At 35.4% G+C, this 26,446-nt stretch overlaps 3 protein-coding genes and 1 pseudogene across 4 annotated transcripts; 3 read left to right on the top strand and 1 right to left on the bottom strand.

Moving 5' to 3' along the window:
* Positions 1-1,902: 1,902 nt before the first annotated feature.
* LOC111997860 (LRR receptor-like serine/threonine-protein kinase ERECTA) lies at positions 1,903-10,860 on the bottom strand. Of its 2 annotated transcripts, XM_024029991.2 has the most exons (27): positions 10,282-10,860; positions 9,585-9,723; positions 9,367-9,438; positions 8,966-9,037; positions 8,785-8,856; positions 8,616-8,687; positions 8,450-8,521; positions 8,274-8,345; positions 8,095-8,166; positions 7,938-8,006; positions 7,745-7,816; positions 7,563-7,634; positions 7,202-7,273; positions 6,784-6,855; positions 6,629-6,700; positions 6,473-6,544; positions 5,959-6,030; positions 5,819-5,890; positions 5,674-5,745; positions 5,520-5,591; positions 5,005-5,073; positions 4,836-4,907; positions 4,619-4,692; positions 3,983-4,111; positions 3,206-3,550; positions 2,701-3,071; positions 1,903-2,501 (listed from the first exon to the last, which is right to left on the bottom strand). In XM_024029991.2, exons 1-27 carry the CDS (start codon positions 10,355-10,357, stop codon positions 2,130-2,132), a joined length of 2,940 nt encoding a protein of 979 aa, XP_023885759.1. In that variant the 5' UTR covers positions 10,358-10,860; the 3' UTR covers positions 1,903-2,129. The 2 variants fall into 2 exon arrangements, with proteins under 2 accessions (XP_023885759.1, XP_023885760.1); XM_024029992.2 differs by lacking the exon at positions 5,005-5,073.
* Positions 10,861-12,269: 1,409 nt separating this feature from the next.
* On the top strand, positions 12,270-14,917 carry LOC136064978 (methylcrotonoyl-CoA carboxylase beta chain, mitochondrial-like). Its single transcript, XM_065767526.1, has 5 exons — positions 12,270-12,457; positions 13,673-13,747; positions 14,065-14,196; positions 14,297-14,353; positions 14,465-14,917. Exons 1-5 carry the CDS (start codon positions 12,287-12,289, stop codon positions 14,666-14,668), a joined length of 639 nt encoding a protein of 212 aa, XP_065623598.1. The 5' UTR covers positions 12,270-12,286; the 3' UTR covers positions 14,669-14,917.
* A 4,661-nt stretch (positions 14,918-19,578) lies between these two features.
* LOC111990322 (scopoletin glucosyltransferase-like) lies at positions 19,579-21,450 on the top strand. Its single transcript, XM_065767524.1, has 2 exons — positions 19,579-20,161; positions 20,264-21,450. Exons 1-2 carry the CDS (start codon positions 19,771-19,773, stop codon positions 21,196-21,198), a joined length of 1,326 nt encoding a protein of 441 aa, XP_065623596.1. The 5' UTR covers positions 19,579-19,770; the 3' UTR covers positions 21,199-21,450.
* Positions 21,451-22,687: 1,237 nt separating this feature from the next.
* LOC111990330 (scopoletin glucosyltransferase-like) lies at positions 22,688-24,115 on the top strand (annotated as a pseudogene).
* Positions 24,116-26,446: the final 2,331 nt, after the last annotated feature.

The following is a 26,446-nucleotide window of genomic DNA, read 5'->3' as shown; positions in this document are numbered from 1 at the left end:
TTGATACGATACAAAATTGACTCATTTGGTAATAATTGCATATAACTTCAGCTTGGCAAAATGATACTTTTGAAGGTGTAACAAAAAAAAAAAAAAAAATCCTGCTTTAGAGACTTAAAGTTTGTTGGTTACGTGATTTAGGAGTCTAAAAGTGCATTTTTAAAACTCAAAATGTCATTTCGCAATAACAACTCCTCATAACTTTTTTACAAACACTTATTTTATAAAACACCATTTTACAACAGCTTATACAATCGCATCCTTATGGTATGCTTGGTTGGGGTGATTTTGGAGAGGAAGGAAATAGGAGGAGAGAAAATGAGTGAAATGGATGTTTAGTTGAGAGGGGTAAGGAAGGAAAAAATTGGTAAGGCCTAGCTATTTTCTCTATGGACTCACCAAAAATTGATTTCCCCTAGAGAAAATACAAGGGAGAACGTGAGATTTTAGTTGGCTCTTCACAGCAACTTTCAATATTTTACACTTTTTTTTTTCTTTATCTTCTTTGCCAATTTTTGTCAATTTCTTCTATTCTCAATTATTTCATTTTTATGTTAGTTTTGGATATATTTTGCATCAAGGCTTGTGTTTTTAAAAAAAAAAAAAAAAAAAAAAAAAAAAGGTATACAATTTTTTTTTTTAAATATGTTTTATTTTTTGTTTTATTTAAAAGAGACATAATTGTAAATTTATACCAATTTTTTTTTTTTTTTTAGCATTCTAAGGCCCCGTTTGGTAGAGCATTTTAGTAACATATTTTCAATTTTTAAAAAACATTACATGCATTTCCACATACTTTTTCACCCACACATATTTCAAAAAAATACAAACGACATTACTCAAACTCCTCTACCAAACGAACCCTAAGTATTTTCTAACACACATACGCGGAGAGAGATGAGAAGTTTTTTAAATTTATACCAACTTCATTGATCATCTTTCTACTTTTTCATCATCCCAATCAAATACATATGAGAGAAAACTAAATATTTTTCTATTGTTTCTTTAAAAAAAAAATTATCACTATCCCATTTTCTATCTTCTTAACTTTTCTACTCCTTCAACCAAACAACCCATTAAATTCGTGATCAAATTCTGCCTTTACAAGGGATGAGTCATATTGAGTCGTTCCAAAAGATGGCTAGTTGTTGACCAGCTGTTGATTGCACAACGCAGATGACATTCCGACAAGGAAATAGAAATGCCATTTGTAATAGCCACAAATCAAGCAAGGTGCAACGAACTGTATAAAAGTAAAGCAAACTGACACTGCCAGAACCTTTTTTACTGAAAAAATAAAAATAAGAAAAACCCATTATAAGGATCTCTCTGGCTTATTACACCTTGAGAAGGAAATGTTAGATGCCTTTTTTTTTTTTTTTCTTTTTTTTTGGGGTGGTAAATAATGTTTGATGTTTTTAACCCATACTTCCCTGACCCTTTCAAGTTTCAACAGGAGCACTTGGCATCTAAACAAAATAACACCTGTACTGTATCCCCAAAAAAAAAAAACAACAACAACAACACCGGTACTTTCACATTTGAGAGAAAAGGCACAAATCCCTATGTCATGATTTAAATTCACTCTCATGGGTCTGAAAAAAGAAAAAACCAAACCTGACTTTCATCACCATTCCATCATTCAACTTGCACCAGATCATGACAATAGGCAATGTACTCGCTACTCAGAATTACAAACACCTATGGTTGGACTGGTGCGGCCCAGTAAGGCTCCGCAGTGCATTATTGCTGGTCACACATATAATGCACTGCTTCAACCAACTATTCAGAGCCTGAACCTGACCCACAACCACTAATTCCACCAGGCTAGACTCTTGTGCCAGTGGTCCCACTAACACAAAGCCAAAATTACCACCATAATTTTATATAGTACAATTAACATACATGAATTGTGGGTACTCCTACACCTTTAAAATATATTTTAGTAACTTTGTCCATCTTTTCCTTTTTCCACTTAGGAGTTACTAATTTGTAGCAAAAAAAAGAAAAAAAGAAAAAAAGAGAGGCTAAGTTAACTAAAACTAATACCAAATATTTATACACATTTTCAATTAACTAATATCTTTCACTATCCTTCCACTACTTTATCTTTGATTCTAACATAATCTTCACTCACTATTCTGAGAAATTACCTCCCCAAACTTAAGGAAGAGTTGGGCATCTGAGGTGCTCATGGATGGGCAATTCATCATGTGTGGAGTCTTGATATTTGCATACTCATCCATGTAGCAAGACACTTTTGTGGAAGGGAGTGGAGCGGTTAGGTTTGGGGCTGGTTGCTTTGGTGGTGGTGTGGATGGTACAAGACTCCCCAAGACTCGTGTTACTTCGTGCATTGTTGGCCGATCCAACGGCTGTCTCTTGGTGCATAGAAGAGCTAACTGAAAAACCTTCTTTACTGCTCCAAGGTCCTTACACGTGGCCGTGATCTCAGGATCAACGGTTTCCATGACAGCATTGCTGGCTGTCTTGGATAAGATCTGAGAGACAGTGTGAGGCCTAATGTTAAAATTCATCTCATAAGAACAAAAAAAATGTTTCTTTGTGCTTCCCACATAAGGGCAAAATTCATGCCAAACAAAAGTCAAACCATGTGCATGCTGTTTTTCATTGTTAACATAATATTTAACAAAATAATAAATAGAAAAAATGGATATTGAAAATGGATAGAAGACTGACCAGATGATGAAGATTGGATTCATTATCTACAGCTTTCCTTCCTGTCAGCAACTCAAGTAGAACCACACCATAGCTATACACATCAGACTTCTCAGTGAGGCGAGAAGTACGCACATACTCTGGGTCTATATAGCCGATGGTGCCCATTATGTAAGTAGATGTATGAGACTTTGAGGCGCATAAACTCTTGGCAATGCCAAAATCAGTGAGATGGGCCTCAAAATCCTTGTCTAATAGAATGTTAGATGACTTGACATCCCTGTGGATGATGCGAGGGCTACAATCATGGTGTAGATATGCCAGACCTTGGGCTGCTCCAAGTGCTATCATGAGACGAGTATCCCAGTCGAGCTTTTTCTTTTTGGTAGGACCTGGAAAGCAAATAGCATATAAGAAATATTGTAATGACATCCTACTATTATGGTTAATCACATGGACAACTAAGGATAAATTTAGGCAACATTATACAGGGCACAAAAATGATCTACAAACACCTGAAACTTACCATGAAGCAGATCCCAAAGACTGCCATTTTCCATGTAGTCATAGAAGAGAAGGTTCCCAGAGGGCGACAAGGAGTATCCTTGGAGGCAAACCAGATTCCGATGCTTGATACTCCCAACCGTCTCAAGTTCTGTCTCGAATTCCTTCAAGCACTGATAGTGGGAGTAGAGTTTCTTGATAGCCACTGGCTTGCAATTCTTAAGGACACATTTGTATACTGTACTTGATGCCCCATAACCAATTATATACTTCTCACTCAAGTTTTCAGTCATTCTCATGATGTCCTCATACACATGAAGTGCCATATTCATGTGAAGGATCACTAGCTTTGGTGTAGAGTAACTAACTGTAGTTTCAGGAGCACACAGGAGTTAATAGCTTAGTAAAGCTTTCAGTGGGTAAGATGATCACAGGCACACAGGAGTTAGTAGGTTGGTAGACCTTTTGATGGGCAAGATGATCAGACCATATCAGACTATAACTAACGGGTAACAAGTAAAAATATCACTTTAGCAACAAATTAACCTCTCTCATTGCCATTATCGACATGGATGAAATAATCTCATGGTTTGATTTAATGGCCAAGGAATTCATTAGAAGGATGGTTCCAATCATCCAGGAAGATCAAAAACATCTCAAGTGATGGTACTTTTTTGAAAATGATTTAACTCAGTAAAATGAACAAAACCTACAGTAGGTGAACCATCCCCATAGGCATCTAAGCCCCATGGCATTGACTAAAGTTATGCAATATTTTATTTAGTCTAATATAAGGTACCTGGTTTGTCAAGTGATCCATCTGAAAAAGGAGCTGGTGTGTGAGGCCGGCATGCTGCTGCTAATATCACGAGAAGAATTACAAGCGCACCAAGAGCAATACCCAGAATGGCTGCTTTAGATATTGTGACTACAAAGGCAACAGAGAAGAAAAGAAAAGAAAAGAAAAATTATTACTCAAATTTGCAACTAAATAGCATCCTATTCTAGGAAGAAAGTATGCTGAAAACATGCAATAGTGCACTACATAATTAGACAAGGACAAAAGGCCCAGCTACGTCATGCTCTAACATCAAAGAACTGCTATAGCATTTTGTCAAATTACATAAATACAGTTACATCTTTGCTGCATAGAACATGTCAGATGAATCTGGTACCAAAGACAAGATATTAACACCATTATAAAAGTAATTTGCATCTTTCAGTCAGTACTTCAGTGACTTGGAATTTTTCAAGATATAACAAAAATTATGCAAATGACTGATCTAGCCAGTCATGTCAAATCCCGGTCCAGTACATGATTCGGCTATTTTGTGGTTTCTAGTGGACATTTGTAAGACAAATACTAAAGAGTCGTGGCTCTGGTTAAGCAAACAAATTATGGGGAAAAAAGGTTAGACTTGAAAGTCATCTTCACCTCGCTCTGTTGGATGATACTCATGACATGGGGAACTGAGCCAAGAACCACAAAGACCAGGATTTCCAATGAAACTGCAAACAAAGATTACATCAGTTGGATGCAAGCCCAAACCATACTAGAAGCAATCAGATCAATTTTTTTGAAAATCAATAAGACAACTAAACTTTAAATGTTTCGTTTGGCAGTTCAAGAAATAACCAGTTGATATTCTAACCTGTCAGGTGAAAATCTTGAGAAGTTATTGCTTGTGGGAATATCACCAGCTAGATTGTTATAGGATACATTGCTGCATGGATTTGGGATAAAATATTGTTACAAAAATCAGTGCGATCTACCTTAAAGCTTAAGCCATAATATAAATTCCACTGGATAAGATACTTAACAGTATACTAAGACTCAGACAGTTAATCAGTGACGTCACATCCCCAGATAAATTGTTGTTTTGTAGTCTCCTGCATTATATTGCAGGAAGGGATCAAATCACAAAAACAAAATGTGCAACCAATTAACATTGCTTCATTTTGAAAATCTTAAATTCCTAATAAACAACAATAGCATGAATGCTTGATAACAAGGCCATTTAAGTCCTTAAACCTAATGCAACCACATAAGAATATGAACTATATAGCCACGGATGATTTTAAGCCATTTTCAATTTGGTATCACTGGGAGATCATATTATTCCATTGACTTGTACACTGAAAACGGTCAAAAAAATAAAGCTCACTCTCAACGGTGAGAATCATACATGTTCAATACTGTACCTAGAAAATCATTTAAATAGGATTCCATTGAAAAGAGTCTAGTCTTGCCATTGCCCTCGAAACTTTGTAAAAGCCAGCCATAAATATCATCAACACAAAAGCTACTGGATACAAAATCACAATGAGCAACTTACAATGAGACCATGTTCTGTAGCTGACTAAGTTCTGGAGGAATGAAGCCTGAGAGATGATTATTTGAAAGATCTCTATAATGTGAAGCATGAATCACAAGGTTAGAAACAACCAAAATGGCTTAATAATAGTATTAATAAAAGAACTATTACTTACATTTCCATAACACTTCTTAGATTACCAAACTCCACGGGAATAAATCCTGTTAAATGATTTCTGCTCAAATTCCTACCACATTGAATAACTGGTGTAAGCAAGAAGACAAACCATGATAGAAGAAAAAATAAGGAGTGGAACTCACAGCTTCAGAAGATGTTCCAAATCACCAAGGGAAGAAGGAATTGAGCCATTGATTTTGTTATCAGAGATGTCCCTGAGCAAAAGCATATATTAGAAAAAGAAATAAACTAGAAGGAAACCACCAGTGCGATTAATACTTACAGAGTATCTAAATTACCAATCCGAGATAGCTCAATTGGAATGGGGCCCCGAAGATTGTTGGAGGAAAGATTCCTGAGGATGTCATCAAATCAATGAGAAGCATTAAGGCAAAATTTCATATATTCAAACTGAATGTGCATGATAGGACCTTGATGTGCTTAAATGTGCTTCTGTGCATGGACTTGTTTCAACCCCAAAATGAAACCATACAGTAGATGGGAATGGAATTGATCACAGAGGACATGCAAATTGGGGAATGACTACTATGCAACACAGATGGCAAACCTTGATGTGCACAGATGTGCCTTGTGCATGCTTTAGCAACAAAGTAATGAAACCTTGGAGACGGGATGGTAATGACAACAATAACACAAGACAACCACTGCTATGACAAGGCAACATGGAAATTTTGTACCTTCTGTCCCATTACAGGACCATGGAAACAATGCAAGACACAACAAAACTGCATGATTCTAACCGTTAATTAGTATTTGTTAGACCAGGCTGAACTTACAGATACGTCATACTCTCTAGCCTCTGGAAACCAAGTGGGACGGTTCCATTCAACTTGTTCCCATGCACATTGCTGAAATTGAATCAAATAGAAAGTAACTACCTTGAAAACAATCAATCAAGGTTCTTTGTAAGAGGTCAAGGTTAAGATGCTTACAGGCTGTTAAGATTTGTACATGAGCTAAGATTATCAGGGATGGGCCCTTCAAGATTGTTGTTAGCAACATTACTGCAAGAGCATTGCACCAGTAACTTAAATAGAATTATGCTGAAACCACACAGAATTAAACAATTCCAGAATGCAGAACCTACAGGTCAAAGAGATCAGTAAGCTTCCCAAGCTCAGGTGGAATAAGGCCGTCAAGATTATTGTCATTCAATTCCCTACAAAGGTAGAGTGATAATTAGAGAGCAGATGCATCTTCCCCGATGCATGACAGAGAAATAACAAATACTTTCCTAATAACACAGGAATGCAGTTATTTTGAGTGCCCTTAATACATCACAGGGTAAATACACAAAATGGGTGGAATGCTTTGAGATCTTATATCCAAAAATGAAGCTCAAATGACGTCAAAACCATACTCAATGTAAAGAAAAATCAGAGAGCTGAAATTAAAATAAAAGAAACTCAAGTGTTGCCACTTGTTTGCATATGCAAATATACATCATCATAGGTTACGAAAGAAATATGAAAAAAGACAAGGAAAAAAAAAAAAAAAAACCGTACAGATAGTGAAGCTTTGTCATATTTCCGAGCTCTGGTGGAATAGACCCAGTCAGCTTGTTGCCATGCAAATACCTACATTTGAAATTTGGAATGAAAAAAATGAGGCATACAAAGCAAAAATACTTGGTAACGTTACAATGGTGAGCATCAGAAGATATTTCAAATACATAAATATGTTCAAATCAAAGAAAATTATAAGTTGATAGCAGAAGTTGTATTGGAATGTTAACCGCTGGCTCTGACTAACAATTTTAAGATGGTGCTTATTAGTAGGTATTTTCAACACTATATATGTTTCATGTGCAAGAGAAGATACTCAGACACAAATGATATATTGCAAGAATGCCAACAACGTACTTACAATTTCTCAGTGTAAGTCAAATTTCCCAAAATAGGAGGAATTGGCCCACTTAACATGTTGCAGCTCAGATCTCTGGGTTGGAAACAAAGAAAAATGACATGGAAATAAGAGAGAAAGAAAGCATTTAGTGAGAAGGCACTGTATAAACTTCTCTTCAGATGCAGTTTGCTAAAAGCACTTACAACACAGCAAGTGCCTGCATCAGACCAATCACTGATGGAATATGCCCCGTAAGTCGATTACCTTGAAATGATCTAGCAACAATAAAGTTTAAGAGCAATTAGTATATCAGACTTATCAAATAAATGAAGAAATTACCATAACATTATAAGATCCAAACGCTCAACAAAACAAACAAAAACCCCAAGCACATACAATGTGGCTACTTGCAAGAACCCAATATTGAATGGAATCTCTCCCGTTAGCTGGTTGTAGGACAAGTCCCTGTCAATAAAAAGAGAACAACTCTTAAGTTTACCCAGATTAAGCATTCTGGACATTTTAACATCATTGAGATAGATTGAATACATACAAGACTTGGAAGGCAGTGCAGTTCCCTATATTTTGGGGAATACTGCCAGTCAAACTGTTATTTCTTACATCACTGCAATCAGTAGGAGAAACCATGTTAAATAGATAAAGGACCTCATATGCTGGAGAATACAAAGGAATTTTTGCGTTTGAAGAGTGAAAGATTTGATGTCCACTTACAAGTACCATAACCCAGTTAACTGGCACATATCTGTAGAGAGTGTACCCACTAAATTGTTCCCTCGCAAACCACTAAGAAGGAAATGACAAAAGAAGTTCATTCTCAAGATCAATATTATTAGAATTCCAGAAAAAGGAATAACAGCTTAGTATTATCAATGTACTGGTACACTCACAGATACTGCAAAACTTCATTCCAGTATATAAGCCTTGGTATTTCTCCACTCAGATTATTTTGTGCCAAATCTCTGAAACCAGTGTTCCATATGGAATTTCAGTCATGATTCATTCAAATTTAAATTCAGTACAAAGTAAGGAGAGAAGCCAGGAGATGAAACTTACAGAACTTTCAAGTTCGGAATCTGAGACAAAGTTGAAGGAATTGGCCCAATCAGCTGATTATTTTTCAAGATTCTGAAAGCCCCATTCAAAATATAGTTTAAAATTATTACTTTGCTGGAGAGAATAGGTTGACAAAACATAAAAAAGACATTCTTGTACAAGAACTTACAGATATTCTAGCTGTTTCAACTTTGAGATTGAAAATGGTATGTCTCCATCTATCTCATTAAATGACAAGTCCCTAATAAGACCAATTAATAAATTATCAATGAGATAGAGAATATAGCATCCACATTATGATGATTTAAAATCATGAACTCAAGCAAGTCCCTTTCCACTATAGAACTTACAAGCTTTTCAAAGAAGAACAGTCACCAATCTCGTCTGGGATTTGCCCTGAGAGCCGGTTTTCCCTTAGATCACTGATCAAAGAAGACATAATAACAGTCAACCTTGATTCAAACCCATCACAATTCCTTATTTATAAACAGCAATTAAGCTTAGACTCTGTTTGTTTTAAAAATAGTTCCCAATAAAACTATAATCAATCACTTTGGGAAAGCACAGTTCTCTTCAAATTCAAATTTTATTACTTTCTCAACACCGCCCCCCCCCCCCACCCCCCCCCCCCCCAAAAAAAAAAAAAAAAAAAAAACTGTGGAAATAATTCTCTAAGGAAAGAGTCTTGGCAGAAAAATGTAACCAAAAATAGCTTAAATGTTAAAACAAAAATATGAATGGAAAACAGTACATAGTGAGCAGGAACTTAAGTTCTCCAATTGCAGGTGAGATTTCTCCATCTAGATTCAAACCTGACAGATTGCTAAAAATCATAGAAAACCAAACACACAATCAGTGAAAAAGAAGAATTCTTGAATAACAAGAAAATAAAATAAATTTAAGTAGCAGCCAATAAAAGACATGCACAGTACTCAACCCACAAAAATGGAACAAAGAAAAAGGACTTACAGGGCAACGACACTGAAGGTGACATTGTCACATGTGACACCTCTCCAAACACAATAATCTGAAGATGGTGAGTTCGTCCAATCATATAGAACATTGTCCACATCCCTGAATGACTTCTTTATCTCCAATAGTGTTGCCCCTTCAACACCCACATTTATTTTTAGTCTCACTACACAATACAAAATATCTAATAAAATAAAAAGCTCCCTAAAATCCCAAAACACAGAGTGTGTATGTACGAGGTAAATCGAGTCAAGTGTAAATAACAAGCAAAACAAGCTCAGCGATTTTGATTAAAAAAAAGAATAGCTGAATTTAAAATTAATCAAACGACCACACAAAAAAGGTTACATTTTAATAAACATTGTTGAACTTCGAAACAATGAATAAACAAATAAACAAATAAATGGGTTTAAAATATTGTTCACCATAGCAAAAGCTTTACAAATAAAAATTTAAAAAAAAAAAAAAAAAAATCTTAACTTTACGTTCCATGATGTCCTGGTTCCAAACCCAACTAACCCCACGTAAAAGAAGTATCAAGCATTTAGGTCCACTAAGTTTAAAAGACAAAAAAAAAAAAAAAAACCTTTGTTCTGAAAATCCAAGCTTCATTTTTTTTTTTTTTTTATAATGAAATATGACATTTTTGTCGGCATACAAACACGACATAAGGCTTTAGGATCAAATGACTCACCGTCATCGGAATCCACCGAACCGAAGCTGAGAGATACGAGAATAGCAAGAAGAAGAAGCTCAACTCGAAATGCCATTACTGCCCTCCAAAGAAAACCAGTTTTTTACAGCTTAACCAACCCCCTCCAGTCAGTGTACCGAAGATTGAGTTAAGCTTTAGCTACCCTTTTATAATTTAGAAGCAACTGCTTCACTTGAAAACATTTGGAAACCCAGAGAGTACGCACAACACAACCCACAGAAAGCTCACTCAGCAGCTTGAACTCACTAACATTATTGAGTTGGGTTTATGAGAATTTTCCTTGGGTGGGTTTGTTTTTTCTTTTTTTAAATTTATGGGGTTGGCGAAAATGGTGTAACAGGACGAGCTGAACTATGGTCGTTCAATCACATCGGTCGGAAGAGTCATAGAGCTCTATGTATAAATGCAAAACCGTAAGAAGTACAGAGAGAAGAAAGAAAACAGCTAGAGAGAGAGAGAGAGAGAGAGAATTACTTTCATGGATAAAGTTAAAAAACAATCTGCCACAACTCTGCTATAAAAACCTGCAACACTACAGTTCTCTCTCTCTCTCTCTCTCTCTCTTAACTTTCTCTTTCTACATTCTCTCTCTTATTAGCACCGTGACTGTGAATAATGGGTCGCTTTCTCTTTGGTTGTATTGAATTGAACTGTGGGAGTAAGATGGTTAATGCAAAAGGTCAGATACTGAGGTTATTCGGTTATCTCCTTGGGTCTCCAATTGGACCAAACCGGTTTTTATTTTTTTTTTCGAGAATCGTGAAAATGGAGTTAATTTTCAGTTTTTTTTTTCTTCCTTATTTTGATAAGCAAAAGTCGATTTTAGACACCCCTAGGATGTACGATGTAGGACAACCCTTTCGATGCGGTTAGGGATTTTAATGGATTTTCATTTTGGAAACTATTTTTAGAGATTTTTCCATTTGAGAATCGTTTTGTTTTATTTAGTTGAAATTGAAAATTTTTTACTGAAAATATTGAAAATAAAGTTAAAAATTAGTTAAAATAATATAGTGAGATTCATTAATAGTACCAAAAAGTGCAATAAAATTCATAAATAGTAGCAAAAATAAGTTGAATAGTAGAAAAAATAAGCTAAATAGTAAAAAAAATTTGTATTTTTTAGCCAGTGTCAAATACAACTTGAAAGGACTAGATTTGAGCACTTCTTCTGCTGAACAAATGGACTTAGATCTAACTAGCAAAATACAATGAATTTGTAGAGAATGAGTTTAAGAACTAAGCCTTAATAAGGATTACAATAACAAAACACGGCAGTGAGTGGGCGGAGTGACAAAAACATGGATTGAAGTATGAAATTCTGCTCCTCGGGACTCTCTTTTGTAATCCTTATTATTTCTTCAGTATGTGTAATCCTTATTATTTCTCCTGTGCTTAAATACAAAAGTTGGGCAAGTTCTACAAGTTGCCATTGTATGTTTTTCTCTCCTTCTCTTGAAGGAGTTCTTACATTATATACCCTCTTTCAGTTAATCTTAACCCTACATTTGTCGATTAGGCAGGTCAATACTTAAGTGTCTGTCCCATTAGCCGTCTTCCTATTCTTTCTGTGGCTTGCAGCAACTAAGACTGTACTGTTCAAGGGTCATTTCCTCATTAATGCGGCCAAAACGTTAGTTGTGGGCATTTAATGCGGAGGTAATAGTTTATCCTAGAATTGTTCCTCCACCATGCTTCCATGGCTGACACATTGTATTCATTCTCACTCTTGGGACTTTCTAAATTCGTCCTCGGACGTTTCTTTCTCCTTGGCATGGGCCTTAGGCTTGGTATAAAGTGGGCCGGGGTTGCGAAGTTCTTTGCCCCCACAGAACCTTTTATAAAAAGAATATTTAAAATTTTTTTTTTTATATTTTTATATTTTCTATGAAAGTAGTATAAAAATTTCATAAAATTAGTTTATTAATAAATACTCTAAAAGTACCACTATATATTTATTAATTTTGTAATCCCAATTGTGTCAATGCAGACTCTTGTAACAGGATTTGCTAGAATTTTTGGACAGCCAGTTGGAATAATTGGAAACAATGGGATATTATTTAATGAATCTGCTCTAAAAGGGGCCCATTTCATTGAACTGTGCAGTCAACGAAACATTCCTTTGGTCTTCCTTCAGAACATCACTGGATTTATGGTATGCCATCTCACTGTTCATAAAGCTGTCTAACATCTTTTTGTAATTACATTTGCAAATAAAACAGATTGAAAAGGAGGGAACGTATGTAATCTGTGATATGCTTGGCAATTTAAAGGGTAAAGTGAACTTATTTTTGATGGATTCAAGCTTAAACGAATTTAGAAAGTACCAATAGAAATTCAGTTTTAAAGTAAAAATGTAGGACTAGGAAATAAAAATGGACCAAGTCACACAGATCAGAACAAGGATTTGAAAGCCTTACCCTAGACCTCTAATCTAAGCAATGGCAGTCTCCTGTTGATTAAGAGAGAGTAAGCTGTAGTGCTGTACACAGTTTTAGCTCAATGAAAGCTTACCTTTTGTTCAAAATTTATTGCATGGATATTTGTAGACTTTCAGAATATTGGTTCTTGATAAGTTAGGTTTTTTCCTTGTATCAATGTTTTTTAGATGATTAGTTGAGTGACCTTAAATATTTCCTAATTCAGAGTTGAACAAAGTTTCTCTCCAAACTAGTTTGGAGAGAAACCCTACAAACTCATTGTATATATTTATATTGAGTGTAAATTTTGAAAATCTAACCGTTAGATTACATGTTCTTATTACATCTTTAATGCTTACAAAATTGCAAGAAAATCAAAAATCAATTACTATGTAATCAAATAAATGTTATGATTTCAAATTTTTGTAATCTGAAGTTGTATATAAAAAAGAAGTTAATTAATCAAATAGTAAATAATATCTGATTTGAATGAAATTTGATATGCATATTAAGAATATAAAGAACATGAAATTCAACGGCTAGATTTTCAAAATTCACACCCAAAAAAGAAATATATGAGAAGTTTGAAGAGTTTTTCTCCAAACTAGTTTGGAGAGAATCTTTTTTCTTCAGAGTTTCAGTTGTGAAGATTAGTTATGGTTGGAATTCCTTTTGGTTTAAACTGCTTTGGCCATTAGAATCTGCCCCCCTTCTCTAGGATTGCTTGTTAGACGAATGACAGTCAATTGTTTTATGTCATCCATTGCTCTTCCTTAAAACTGTCCATTTGTCTGTCTGTCTGTGGGGCAAAATAGTTTTACTTAAGGAGCTGGATTTGGTAAGCTCTATATTTTTTTCAATCCACTTTGAGCTATAATATTCATAGAAATGGGAGGTCCATTAAAGTTGGTAAAAGCATGGAACCTTAATGTTTAATATTCATTTAATAGGTTGGCTCAAGATCTGAGGCAAATGGAATAGCTAAATCTGGAGCAAAAATGGTTATGGCAGTTTCATGTGCAAAGGTTGGTGTCTCTCATACTTAATATTAATTTCATTTTGATTATTGAGTAAATTTTAAGACATACCAAGCCTATTGCTGTATGAATGTGCCTTCAGGGTTGTTGTTCAGCTCCTTATTTGTATAACATCATGTTGACTTTATAACTTGAAAATAATCTACTAGCATGGTTCTTTAATGTATATCTAGAAAAAGAATAGCTTATCAATAAAAAAAAAAAAAGAAAAACAAGAAAAAAAGAAAAAGAAAAAGAAAAAGAACAAAAGAAACATATGAAACAAAAAGATTTACCTCTGCACCTTTTCCAATCAATTGATATAGGTTCCCAAAGTTACTATAATAGTTGGTGGAAGCTTTGGTGCTGGAAATTATGCAATGTGTGGCCGTGCTTATAGTCCGAACTTCATGTTCCTTTGGCCAAATGCCAAAATATCCGTGATGGGTGGTGCACAGGTAGCTCTTCACTCAACACATTCATGCTTATGACTGAGATGTCAACGAGATAAAGCATAAAGATCTGTCAATTACATATCATTTTATCTTTGAATATCAGGCTGCTGGTGTGCTAGCTCAAATAGAAAAAGGCAACAAGAAAAAGCAAGGGATTCAGGTAGAAGCTTCTTTTTGTCTCCAAGGAAAGATGACTTATCATATTTCTCCCTACACCAAATTCAGGGTCTTCTTATTTGTCCTAACGTACGCTTTGCATGATGTAATGCAGTGGAACAAGGAAGAAGAGGAAAGATTCAAGGCAAAGGTTGTGGAGGCATATGAGAGAGAAGGAAGTTCTTATTACTCCACAGCAAGGCTCTGGGATGATGGCATTATTGATCCAGCTGACACAAGAAAAATCATAGGTCTCTGCATCTCTGCTTCCATGAATCGTCCTGCAGAAGATACCAAATATGGTGTATTTAGAATGTGATGGAATATCATTTTGTATCAAGGAAAGCACTGGCATCCTAGTGTCTGATGCACATCCTGATGCATTGTTTTGATATTTTGCATGCTTTTCTGTAAAGTAAACGGGGGGGAATAAACTGAAAAGGGATGGGGAAAAAGAAGAAAAGAATAAATAAAAGAAAATTATGGGAAGCATACTTTACTCATTGAAACGGTTAGTTTTGTAGCCAGTCAGCTCCTTTTATTTGATTGATGCTAAATGTATACAAAATTTACTCCATAAATCTTATAAATTGATGTGTCATTAACCATAAAAAAGTAATTTAATATTTACTTAGAAAAATGCTAAACCTACTACAAAATATGTTACATAACGTATGTAAATTGACTTGACTGGTTGATACTTGATATCAACAACATAATAAACATAATAAATGATTATCTTTTATTTTTTATTTTGATGATTGGTGACATATAAGTTTGTTAAGATTATGTAGTAAAACTTGTAGCATTCAAAGTATCACTTATTTATTTGTAGAGAATGCTAAAGATATTATAAATTTTATTGCATAACCTTTACAAATTGACGTAATAATGAATGTAATTGGGGGATCTCAAAGCATAATAAATGAATATTTGAATTACTTTTTAGTGATTGATGACAAATTAGTTTGGAAGATATATGTTGTAAAATTCATAGTATTCACTATTCATAGCATCACTCTTTATTTATTACTGTATGTTGTTAAAGTAGTACTAATCACATTTGGTCTTGTGCAAATGGGTTTCCTCTAATTGAAAGGGAAAATAAATATTTGACATAATCATTGTTACAAAAACTAAAACCAGCAATCTGGCTTTTGCTGGAAAAGGGTATCAGAATAGTTTTTATGACTTATGACCCTTGGTTCAGCATAAGATGGAGTGTTCTTATGCTCTAAAGGAGCATCCATCTAGCTTCATGAGAATTGGATCATAGAGAATCAAACCATGCGGCCCTTGTGGACATTTTATAAGATTGTGACATCAAGCTTTCATCCACATTGGTTTGGTACTACAGAATTGGAAAGAGGTTCTCTTCTTTTTGCCGTGCATTTCCTCAGCATCAGTTGTGACTACGAGGCTCACAGGGGCTGGTGATTGCTTGGTGGTGGGAAGCTTGCTTTTTTTTCCTAGTTTAATTTTCTTTTCTTCTTCTTCTTTACTATGTATTCTATAAATTTTAGGTGCTTCCTGATTCTTAAGAATTTCATGATGTATGACTAATGTTGTTCTTTTAATTTACACAACTACTTTAGTTGTTGCCCTTCCAATGAAGAAGGAGAGTTTAAAGTAGTTTCACTGTAAAAATAGTCCAGATTATAACTAGGATAGTTAGCAAAACACAAAAACATAAATAAAGAAAAAAAAAATGACATGTGTTGATATACGAAGATGGAGATCTTTTAAATCAGAATTTCATGGAGTAAAAGAGATTTTTTTTTTTTTTTAATTCGTTGTTGGACATTTAATGTGAAGTTTTCTAATTATCTGTGGGAAATTTGGTAAGAAGTAAAGTCTACACTATATGCTGCCAAATTAGGTAAATTGTGAAGTTCCGAAACCGGTTTGTAATTGCTTTGGTCTAGTTTACTTTAATTCATTGAACAGTTCAGTTCAGCCGGCAAGGAATTTTCTTGAACAAACTATGTTCTCCAATCTTCAATGTCTTGTTTCTGGTCCTTTTTTTTTTTTCCCTCATTTGCTCTCTGTTTTGTTTTGCCAATATTGAAGCCTAATGTTGCTTATGTTTTCATTGAAATTAGTGAATATATCAAGTTCTTTGATGACATTGGGAATCTTTTAATAGGGTATTCATTACTAATAATATTCCTTCTGATTTAAGCTAAAAGTACAAATGTACGATTTTTGCGGAACTAAACATGTGTGATATAGGCTTAGATGTCAACCAATACCCCCATAGAGCAATTGTGAATGTGACAAAAACTATGAAAGAACGGAACTGAAATAGTATTGTTCTCTTTAATAATATCAAATTTTCATATGTGGTAGACGCGCATGTGAAAGTGTTAAAATTCAACCAAAAGTTGATATAATGTGGATTTAGGTGAGAGTTGGAGTATCTTCCTAGCATTACTCAAAACAATTAGCAAATTGAATTTATCACTATTCTCACTTACAGTTGTGAGCTACTGAGCTTACAACAACACACATTCACACACACACACACACACACATATAAGTTAAATGGTGTTAGAATCCAGTTCAGTATTATAAACCAAAGGCATAACACATGGGACAAGTTGATATATAATTGAAGAAATCTTTCAGAGATCGTTCAGAGGATCTTGTCATATTTTATTTGCCTTTTTTTTTTTTTTTTAATATTTATTTTTAGTATTCAGAAGCTGAACGAATAGGATGACAGATCAAATCCTTCCTGTACAATATACAAATCCAGCAGTAGCAGTGATCCGTACACACACAGAGACACAGGGAGAGAGAGAGAGAGAGAGAGAGAGAGAGAAATGCTTAGAGCATTGGCGAGAGGAGCAGGTTGTTGGGGTTCACGGAATCCATGGATGATAGCTCACCCAAGAAGGGACTTCTGCCTTGGACTCGGAGTCCTTCCCGACTCCATTGACCGCAACTCCAAGGCCATGGATGAACTCATCTCCGACCTCCAATCCCACATTGCCAAGGTCCTCTCTTTCTCTTTCCCCCCTGTGGAATAAGGCTCTAAATTTTAACGGTAACTAAGCCCCCAAACATTAGTCAATAAAAAAATAATATAATGTTTACCACTTCCTTTGCACTTTGTCCATGTAAACTGTAAAAGATCTGTTTTTATTAGCTTTGGTTTTGTCCCTTACTTCTCTTTACTTGACACGACAGTTTAGTGGCTTTGTCTCTTTACTTGATCCGACAATTTAGTGATTTTGTCATTATATCATTTGTAGATTAGTGTGAGTTTTTTTTTTGGAGACTTGAATCCTAATTCTTACTTCCCACTTCGTAAGAATTAGTATTTGTGAAATGACTATTGTGGGGACAATTTTTGCTTCAAAGGCCAAGGGCTAGACCATGGTTGGAACCTTAGCCAATTTTTGTTGTCCCACATAAGAGAGCCTCTCTCTTTACACTTTATAAAGCATGAATCAATAGTTGAAGAGTACCACTAGTTTGGTTAAACTAAGGAAAAGATGACTTACCATATTTCTCTATATACCAAGTCAGGGTCTTCTTATTTGTCTTTACATGCACTTTGCATGATGTAATGCAGTGGAACAATAAGGAAGAAGAAGAAAGATTCAAGGCAAAGATTGTGGAGGTATATGAGAAAGAAGGAAGTTCTTATTACTCCACAGCAAGGCTTTGGGATGATGGCATTATTGATCCAGCTGACACAAGAAAAATCATAGGTCTCTGCATCTCTGCTTCCTTGAATTGTCCTGCAGAAGATATCAGATATGGTGTATTTAGAATGTGACAAGCACTGGCATCCAAGTGTCTGATTCATATTAATCCAGATGCATTATTTTGATATCTTGTATGCTTTTGTGTTTAAGTAATCAGGGGGAATAAAATGATTATCAAAAAAAAAAAGAAAAAGAAAAAAAGAAATCAGGGTAAATAAACTGAAAAGAGGGGGGAAAACAGAAAAGAATAAATTGAAAAAAATTAGGGGAAGCATACTTTCCTCTCATAGAAACGGTTAGTTTTGCAGCCGGTCAGCTCCTTTTATTTGAGTGATGCTAAATATATTACAAAATTTACTTCGTAAGTTCTAAAAACTGATCTGTCATCAACCATGAAAAAAGTAATTTAATATTTATTTAGAAAAATGCTAAAGCTACTATAAAATTTATTACATGCAATTTGACTTGACAGTGAAATTACTAAAGGTACTGCAAATTTTATTGCATAACCTTTACAAACTTATGTAACAAAAAGTGTAATTGAAGAATTTCAAAACACAATAAATAAATGTTTGAATTACTGTTTAGTGATTGGTGACGAATCCGTTTGAATACTATATATTGTAAATTTATAGTATTCTTAGGTTTGTTTGGGGTTCGTTTATTTTGTTGAAATTGAAAATTTTTTGTTGAAAGTAATTGAAGAATTTCAAAACACAATAAATAAATGTTTGAATTACTGTTTAGTGATTGGTGATGAATCAGTTTGAATACTATATATTGTAAATTTATAGTATTCTTAGGTTTGTTTGGGGTTCGTTTATTTTGTTGAAATTGAAAATTTTTTGTTGAAAGTACTGTAGATAAGGGCAAAAGTTAGCTGAAATAGTATAGTGGGATTTATGAATAGTATCAAAAAATGTAGTGGAGTCATGAATAGTAATAAAAATAAGTTGAATAGTAAAATAAGCTGGCTTTTTAATTTTTGCCAAATACACTCTTAAGGTCTGTTTGGATACTACTTATTTTGCTGAAACTGAAAATTTATTATTGAAAATATTATAGATAAAGGTAAAAGTTAACTGAAATAGTACAGTGAGCTCATAAATAGGTCTAAAAAGTGCAGTGGGGCCATGAATAGTATCAAAATAAGTTGAATAGTGAAATAATTTTCATTTTTCATTAGTATCCAAACAGATGTTTAGCCTGTGTTTGCGAATTGATGAAGTTGCGTTTTGCGTTTTTGGCTGGGTCTCAGGCACTATTCACGACCCAATCAAACTACCAAAAACGTAGATTTCTAGGTAAATTCTGAGTCCCACAGTACTATTCATAACTTAAAAATTATTTTCCTCCAAGTAGACCCTTAGCATTACACTTTATTCATTTCTAAATAGTACTAATCACATTTATTATATTTATTATTTATCAGTTTGTAAATTTTTTCATCCAGTCAATTATGGACAAGAAGTTAAGGGACAAACGAGTTTATGTGGTTAGAAGTGCGCAAGAACTTGTGGTGAGAATCATTGCGTTGCCTTCGGCACCATGAGGAAAAATATTTTACTTCTCAAGTCCTTGCGTGGGCTAGTAGCTAGCTAGCCTACCATACACCATGTTCGTATCTAACAAAGTTCTCATACCAACACTGAAAAATATAGCCTAGCCTTGACCTCTCTATTTACGCTGTTCAGGGTTTTAAGTTATGGGTAGCAAAAATCGTCAGCTTCACATATTCTTCTTCCCTTTCATGGGCCATGGCCATCTGATACCGACCATGGACATGGCCAAGCTATTCACAGCGCGAGGTTTGAAGGCAACGATTGTCACTACTCCTCGCAACGTGCCTTTATTCTCCAAAACTAGCGACATCAACATTGATATCCAAATCATCAAGTTCCCTGCTGTAGAGGCTGGTTTGCCCGAAGGATGTGAGAATATTGACTCACTCAATTCCCCAGATATGGCTCACAATTTTCTCAAAGCCACTAAGATGCTTCAACAACCACTTGAGCAACTACTACAAGATTTCCAACCTAGTTGCCTTGTTGCCGACATGTTCTTTCCTTGGGCAACTGATGTTGCAGCTAAATTTGGTATTCCAAGGCTTGTTTTCCATGGGATCAGTTTTTTTTCTCTGTCTGTAGACCATAGTTTGAGACTATATGAACCTCACAAGAAAGTTTTTTCTGATTCAGAACCGTTTGTCCTTCCGAATTTTCCGGGGGATATAAAGTTGACAAGGATGCAACTTCCCGACTTCATTAGGCATGAAGTTGAAACAGACTTTTCCAAGTTGTTACAAGAAGTTATGGAATCAGAGTTGAGGAGCTATGGGGTAGTTGTTAACAGCTTCTATGAGCTCGAGCCAGCTTATGCAGAGCATTACAAGAATGTTATGGGAAGAAAGGCATGGCATATAGGTCCAGTCTCACTATGCAACAAGGGTGCTGAAGATAAAACCCAAAGGGGAAAGGAAGCCTCCATTGATGAACATGAGTGTTTAAAGTGGCTTGCCACAAAGAAACCCAATTCAGTTGTTTATATTTGTTTTGGGAGTATAGCACACTTTAGTGACTCTCAGCTCATGGAGATTGCAATGGGTCTTGAGGCTTCTGGACAGCAATTTATTTGGGTTGTGAGGAAAGCCAAAAATGAGAAAGAAGAGGAAGATTGGTTACCTAAAGGATTTGAGAAAAGAATGGAAGGTAAGGGACTAATTATAAGAGGTTGGGCACCCCAAGTGTTGATCCTTGAGCATGAAGCAGTTGGTGGATTTGTGACTCATTGTGGGTGGAACTCGACCTTGGAAGGAGTGACTGCAGGGGTACCCATGGTCACATGGCCTATGGGTGCTGAGCAGTTTTACAATGAAAAGTTAGTGACTCAGATATTGAAAATTGGGGTTGATGTTTGTGCTCGACAATGGTCAAGAGTATTGATGGGACATGGTATCAAGTGGGAAGCAATAGAGAAGGCAGTGAGGCAAATTATGGTTGGTGAAGAGGCAGAGGAAATGAGAGGTAGAGCCAAGGCACTTGGGAAGATGGCAAGGAGGGCTATTGAAGAAGGGGGATCATCCTATTCTGATTTGATTGCTTTAATTGAAGAATTAAGGTTGAATTGCCCTTGACATTTGACACAAAAAATCATGACTTCAAATCACAATTTCAGTGCAAAGAGGGTCAGTAATAACAAGTGTGTACTAGTATTTTCTTTTACAAATTATCTCCCATGCTTGTTAAATGTGTGTGATGGGAACTCTATGTCAATTTTTGTTTATTATACTGATGTTGGTTGTGTCATGATATCCAAAGTCCAATCAAATCAGTGTAATAAAAACTTTCTAATTGAAAACTAATGACCATGCTTAAATTGGATTGTATTTGGGCACAATTACCTTCTTCATGAGTTCAGATCTTTTGAAGTATTTTCTTTGCTCCACTTTATACTCCACATATAAATTCATGTCACATATTTACCTATCTATTAATATATATATATATATATTATTTTTTAACATAAAAATAGGTAGGGAGATGATTTGAGTTGGTGTCTTTTACTGGCATGATTATAGTGACACTTTATTCGCTGAGCTGGACTTGTGGGAGCAGGGAATCCAAATGAGTCATAGTTATGCACTCAGCCCCATAAAAAATGCTAATGAGCATGAGCTGAGAGCATGAAGTTATTTCCTAGGTGTTTTCTATTGCAGGAAATAACTCTATATATGCTCTATAAAACTTTATCTTGGTTTACATGTGTAGTGCCTGCAAAAAGCACTACGGTGAAAGTGAAAGTGTTGTTTGTGGGTATAGGTGGATGTATGTAATTCATTGCAACCTATCCCCACTATAGGCATCTATTTCTCTCTCCTATTCTTTTTTTCTCTCTCATCACGGTAGGACAGTTTCTTAACTTAAACAATGTGATACAAGTTAAAAATGTTATTCTATATGTACAATTCAAATTTTTGTTGAATAAAAATGACATTTATTCATATTGGTTAAACTGGTTTGTGTCAAAAAGGATCTCAACCTGTTTCAAAACAAAAATTGAATAGGGTCATTTAAAGTTAATTATGAATTAAGCAGATTAGCACAATTGATCTATTTATTAATTGTGTAAAAAAACTCATGATTTAACTAAACACCAACCCCCAACAAAATGATATCAATTTCTCATACCCTTCGTACAATTCCTACCTGAAGATGCATTGTCATTCCAAAATCAATTAGCTAGTTTATGCTAGTAATACTAGTTACTCGCATAAGCTTTCAAACCCAGGTCTGAAATCGGGGAAAGCGTCCCAACTATTGCTAGCTATAGTTGCATTGCATGCAGCATAATTTGTGATCAACAAGGAGCAAACAAGTTAATGACACTAATTAAATGTGCATAGGTTTCATAAACAAAAAGTTAATATGCATAGAAATGCGCAACTATACGTTGGGCAGTTAAGATTTGAGAATGCAACTTTGCATTTAACAGCGTTGGGCAGTGATTATACACTACCACTACATGAGCCTTAGGAAGAAAGGCATTACAAGAAGGTTATAGGAAGAAACGCAGGGGGTTATAGGAAGAAACGCATCGTGATTATCGCTGGCTTTCAGGGTGTCATGACTTGAGAAAGTTGTCAACTTCACATATTCTTCTTCCCTCTTATGGCCCATGGCCACTAGATACCAACCATGGACATGGCCAAGCTATTTGCAGAGCGTGGCGTGAGGGCAACCATTGTCACTACTCCTCGCAACCTGCCTTTATTCTCCAAAACTCACAGCATCAACAATGTTGATATCCAAATCATCAAGTTCCCTGCCGTAGAGGCTGGCTTGCTAGAAGGATGTGAGAATGTTGACTCACTGAATTTCCCAGACATGGTTCCAGCTTTCACTAAAGCCACTCAGATGCTTCGACAACCATTCGAGCAACTAGTACAAGATCACCAACCTAGTTGCCTTGTTGCCGACATGTTCTTTCCATGGGCAATTGATATTGCTGCTAAATTTGCTATTCCAAGGCTTATTTTCCACGGGACCTGTTTTTTCTCTCTTTGTGCAAACCATAGTATGGGGCTATATGAACCTTACAAGAAAGTTTCATCTGATTTTGAAACTTTTTTCATTCCTAATTTTCCGGGGGAGATCAAGTTTACAAGGATGCAACTTCCAGACTTTACTCGCCAAGAAGTTGAAACAGGCTTTTCCAAGTTGTTTAAAGAAGTTATGGAATCAAAGTTGAGGAGCTATGGGGTAGTTGTTAACAACTTCTATGAGCTTGAGCCGGCTTATGCAGAGTATTACAAGAAGGTTATAGGAAGAAAGGCATGGCATATAGGTCTAGTTTCACTATGCAACAAGGAAGTTGAAGATAAAGCCAAGAGGGGAAAGGAAGAGTCCACTGATGAACATGAATGTTTGAAGTGGCTTGCTACAAGGAAACCAAATTCGGTTGTTTACGTTTGTTTTGGGAGTATAGCAAACTTCAGTGATTCTCAGCTCATGGAGATTGCAATGGGTCTTGAGGCTTCAGGACAACAATTCATTTGGGTTGTGAGGAAAGGCAAAAATGAGAAAGAAGAAGAAGATTGGTTACCTAAAGGATTTGAGAAAAGAATGGAAAGTAAGGGACTGATTATAATAGGTTGGGCACCCCAAATGTTGATTCTTGATCATGAAGCAGTTGGAGGATTTGTGACTCATTGTGGGTGGAACTCAACCTTGGAAGGAGTGAGTGTAGGGGCACCCATGGTCACATGGCCTATGGGTGCTGAGCAATTTTTCAATGAGAAGATAGTGACTCATGTACTTAAACTTGGGGTTGATGTTTGTGTTTACCAATGGACAAGAATGGTGGGAGATGGTATCAAGAGGGAAGCACTAGAGAAGGCAATGAGGCAAATTATGGTTGGTGAAGAAGTAGATGAAATGAGAGGCAGAGCCAAGACATTTGGGAAGATGGCAAGGAGGGCAACTGAAGAAGGCGGATCATCCTACTCTGATTTGAATGCTTTAATTGAAGAATTAAGTTTGCATTGCCCTTGACCTTTGATCCAAGAAATTCCCAATATGATTCTTTCATTATTAAAAAATAAAAGGGGATTTATCTTTGTTGGTGTGTGTGAGTTTTACTCACTTAATTATTCTTCAATAATTGTAGGTTGTGGTCCTAATATGGTTCTTTTTGTTAGGGTTTGTGTTCTAAAATCCAATTTATTGGCATGTTATAAATAATTAAATTGTTTAATTATATGAGACTCTTTGTATATGTACTAATTGGATATTATTATATAGTCCTTGAGATGCATTGTATGTGATTTAGTTACAAAAAATATAAATTATAAGTTCCTTGTAAACTTAAAAATGTAGTTTGTAATCAGTTATGAAATTGGGCATTTCATCTACGAAGGCTATAACATGTCATCTACGATGATTTGTCTTGATCATGGAAGTGGAAACTTTTAATTGATGTGTTGGTGTGTTTTAAATATGTAAGAAACATTGAACTAGACCACTGTGAGATTAATTATTCAATTAACAACTGTCACTTAAGTATTAAATCTCACAACTTGTATTTTCATAGGTTCTCAATCTTGAGAGGATTGTGAACCTGATCATGAAATGTAGGTTGCTTTGATATATTAGGAGTGAGATCTAATTTAACAGTCAAAACCTTAGTATGTTGGGTAACCGAATATAGTGTTGAGGGAACACATATTATCAAGATGGAATTCATAATCTCTTTCTATAGAGACACGAAATATCCTATTGAGATAAGTTTAATGGGAACTGGTTATTTAAGGTGTTGGGCCTCACCACTTTAGTAAAGAGTTACTAAAGTTTATATTTAATTTAATTAGATTTCATAAAGGGTAAATTACAAAGTTGGTTCCTATCTTTTACACTGTATTTCAATTTGGTCCCTAACCTTTCAGTATCGTATCAATTTGGTTCATATCGTTATCTCTTGGATGAAATTTGTTGACATGGTAAACAACCCAAATAAAAAATAATATTTTTCCACCTCAACAAATACCTATGCCGTCATCTTGAATTTTTTATTTAAAAAACTAAACTAACTTAAACACTCTGAAACAATTTTTGAAACGCTAAACCTAGCTGGAACTTGGAAGCCCTTTCTCGCAATTTGACTGAACCAAACCTCCATGGCTAAACCTTCAATACTTTGGTCTTTTCACCTGTCTCCACTGCCACCATGGCGGTGACCTTGAACTCGTCGTCCCTAGCTTTTTTCACTCCCTTTATTCTTACCCTTTCTCTCTCTTCACTTAAACTTGAGAAGTACTCGATTGGACCATTGCTGTTGCTAGTACTCTATCATGTTGTTATCAAAGCTTAGCAGCAAGTCAACAACACTCCTGATTTTGTAACCTTTTATTTGTTTTTATCCTCTATTTTGTTATTATCCTAGACACGTCAAACCTGGGCTGATTTTGTGTCTTCAAGACTTTTGTATACTCATGATTCAATTTTAATAAAAATTATATTATTTACTCAAAAAATCATTGTATCTTTTCAATCCAAGCTCGCCTACTTGAAAACAACTAATAAATTCCCATATTCAATTTAGAATATCATATTTAAAATATTCGTATTCTTGCACACGATTTTGATACAAACCTAAATTGGCAAATCCCAATACCAACAAGGAATTGTTAAGCAACCCAATACAATTGGAGCGCAACTATACACCACATGCCAATTAAAAAGCCCACAACAAAAACAAACTCAACTACATAACCAACCACAAAACAAAAACCTGCCTTGTTTGACTGAGTTAACCCAAATTCTAATACAAACCCAAAACCTAATGCTAACAAAAAATAAGAGGCAAACAACAGTGGTTCTAGCCGAGTCCTTCCTGGTTTTGAGAGGTGAGAGAATCTGGCTGGATTAATCTAGGTTTGAGAGAGAGAGAGAGAGAGAGAGAGAGAGAGAGAGAGAGAGACAAAGGGATGCCATGTAACGTCTGTAGACAGGGAAAATTCCCGACCTATCACAAGCTGACACGTCACACTACCAAGTCCACAAAATACAGCCAATTACAAAGCGCCACATATTGCTGCTAGGTTTTGCTATCATTACTTAGAAACCAACAGAAATTTGCCAAGTGTCATGCAAAAAAAAAACCAATCACACATCATCGCACGTGTAAGCGATGACATAATCAGCTTCGCACGTGTAAGCGATGACACAATCAGCCTCGCACGTGTAAGCGATGACATAAGCGGACCAATCAAACTCTGCCACGTGTCACCAATCAAACTCTGCCATGTGTCACCAATTAAGCTCCGCCATGTGTCACTTACCTACCCCTAAACTCCTATAAATAGAAGCCTTCCTAAGGCATTTGAA

This window comes from Quercus suber, unplaced genomic scaffold (assembly GCF_002906115.3).
Source record: "Quercus suber isolate HL8 unplaced genomic scaffold, Cork oak 2.0 scaffold_817, whole genome shotgun sequence".
Classification (NCBI taxonomy): Eukaryota; Viridiplantae; Streptophyta; class Magnoliopsida; order Fagales; family Fagaceae; genus Quercus; species Quercus suber.
Note: the sequence above shows the minus strand (reverse complement) of the source record. Positions and strands in the feature narration are given on the sequence as shown.

Coding starts and splice junctions, on each gene's coding strand:
- LOC136064978 (XM_065767526.1), top strand. CDS start 12,287: ATGCAGACTCTTGTAACAGGATTTGCTAGAATTTTTGGACAGCCAGTT. Junction 13,748..14,064: donor TGGCAGTTTCATGTGCAAAG/GTTGGTGTCTCT, acceptor CAATTGATATAG/GTTCCCAAAGTTACTATAAT. Junction 14,354..14,464: donor AGAAAAAGCAAGGGATTCAG/GTAGAAGCTTCT, acceptor GATGTAATGCAG/TGGAACAAGGAAGAAGAGGA.
- LOC111997860 (XM_024029991.2), bottom strand. CDS start 10,357: ATGGCATTTCGAGTTGAGCTTCTTCTTCTTGCTATTCTCGTATCTCTC. Junction 7,817..7,937: donor TTCTTGCAAGTAGCCACATT/GTATGTGCTTGG, acceptor TATTGTTGCTAG/ATCATTTCAAGGTAATCGAC. Junction 6,701..6,783: donor CTTACTGATCTCTTTGACCT/GTAGGTTCTGCA, acceptor ATGCTCTTGCAG/TAATGTTGCTAACAACAATC.
- LOC111990322 (XM_065767524.1), top strand. CDS start 19,771: ATGGGTAGCAAAAATCGTCAGCTTCACATATTCTTCTTCCCTTTCATG. Junction 20,162..20,263: donor TGATGTTGCAGCTAAATTTG/GTATTCCAAGGC, acceptor TTTCTGATTCAG/AACCGTTTGTCCTTCCGAAT.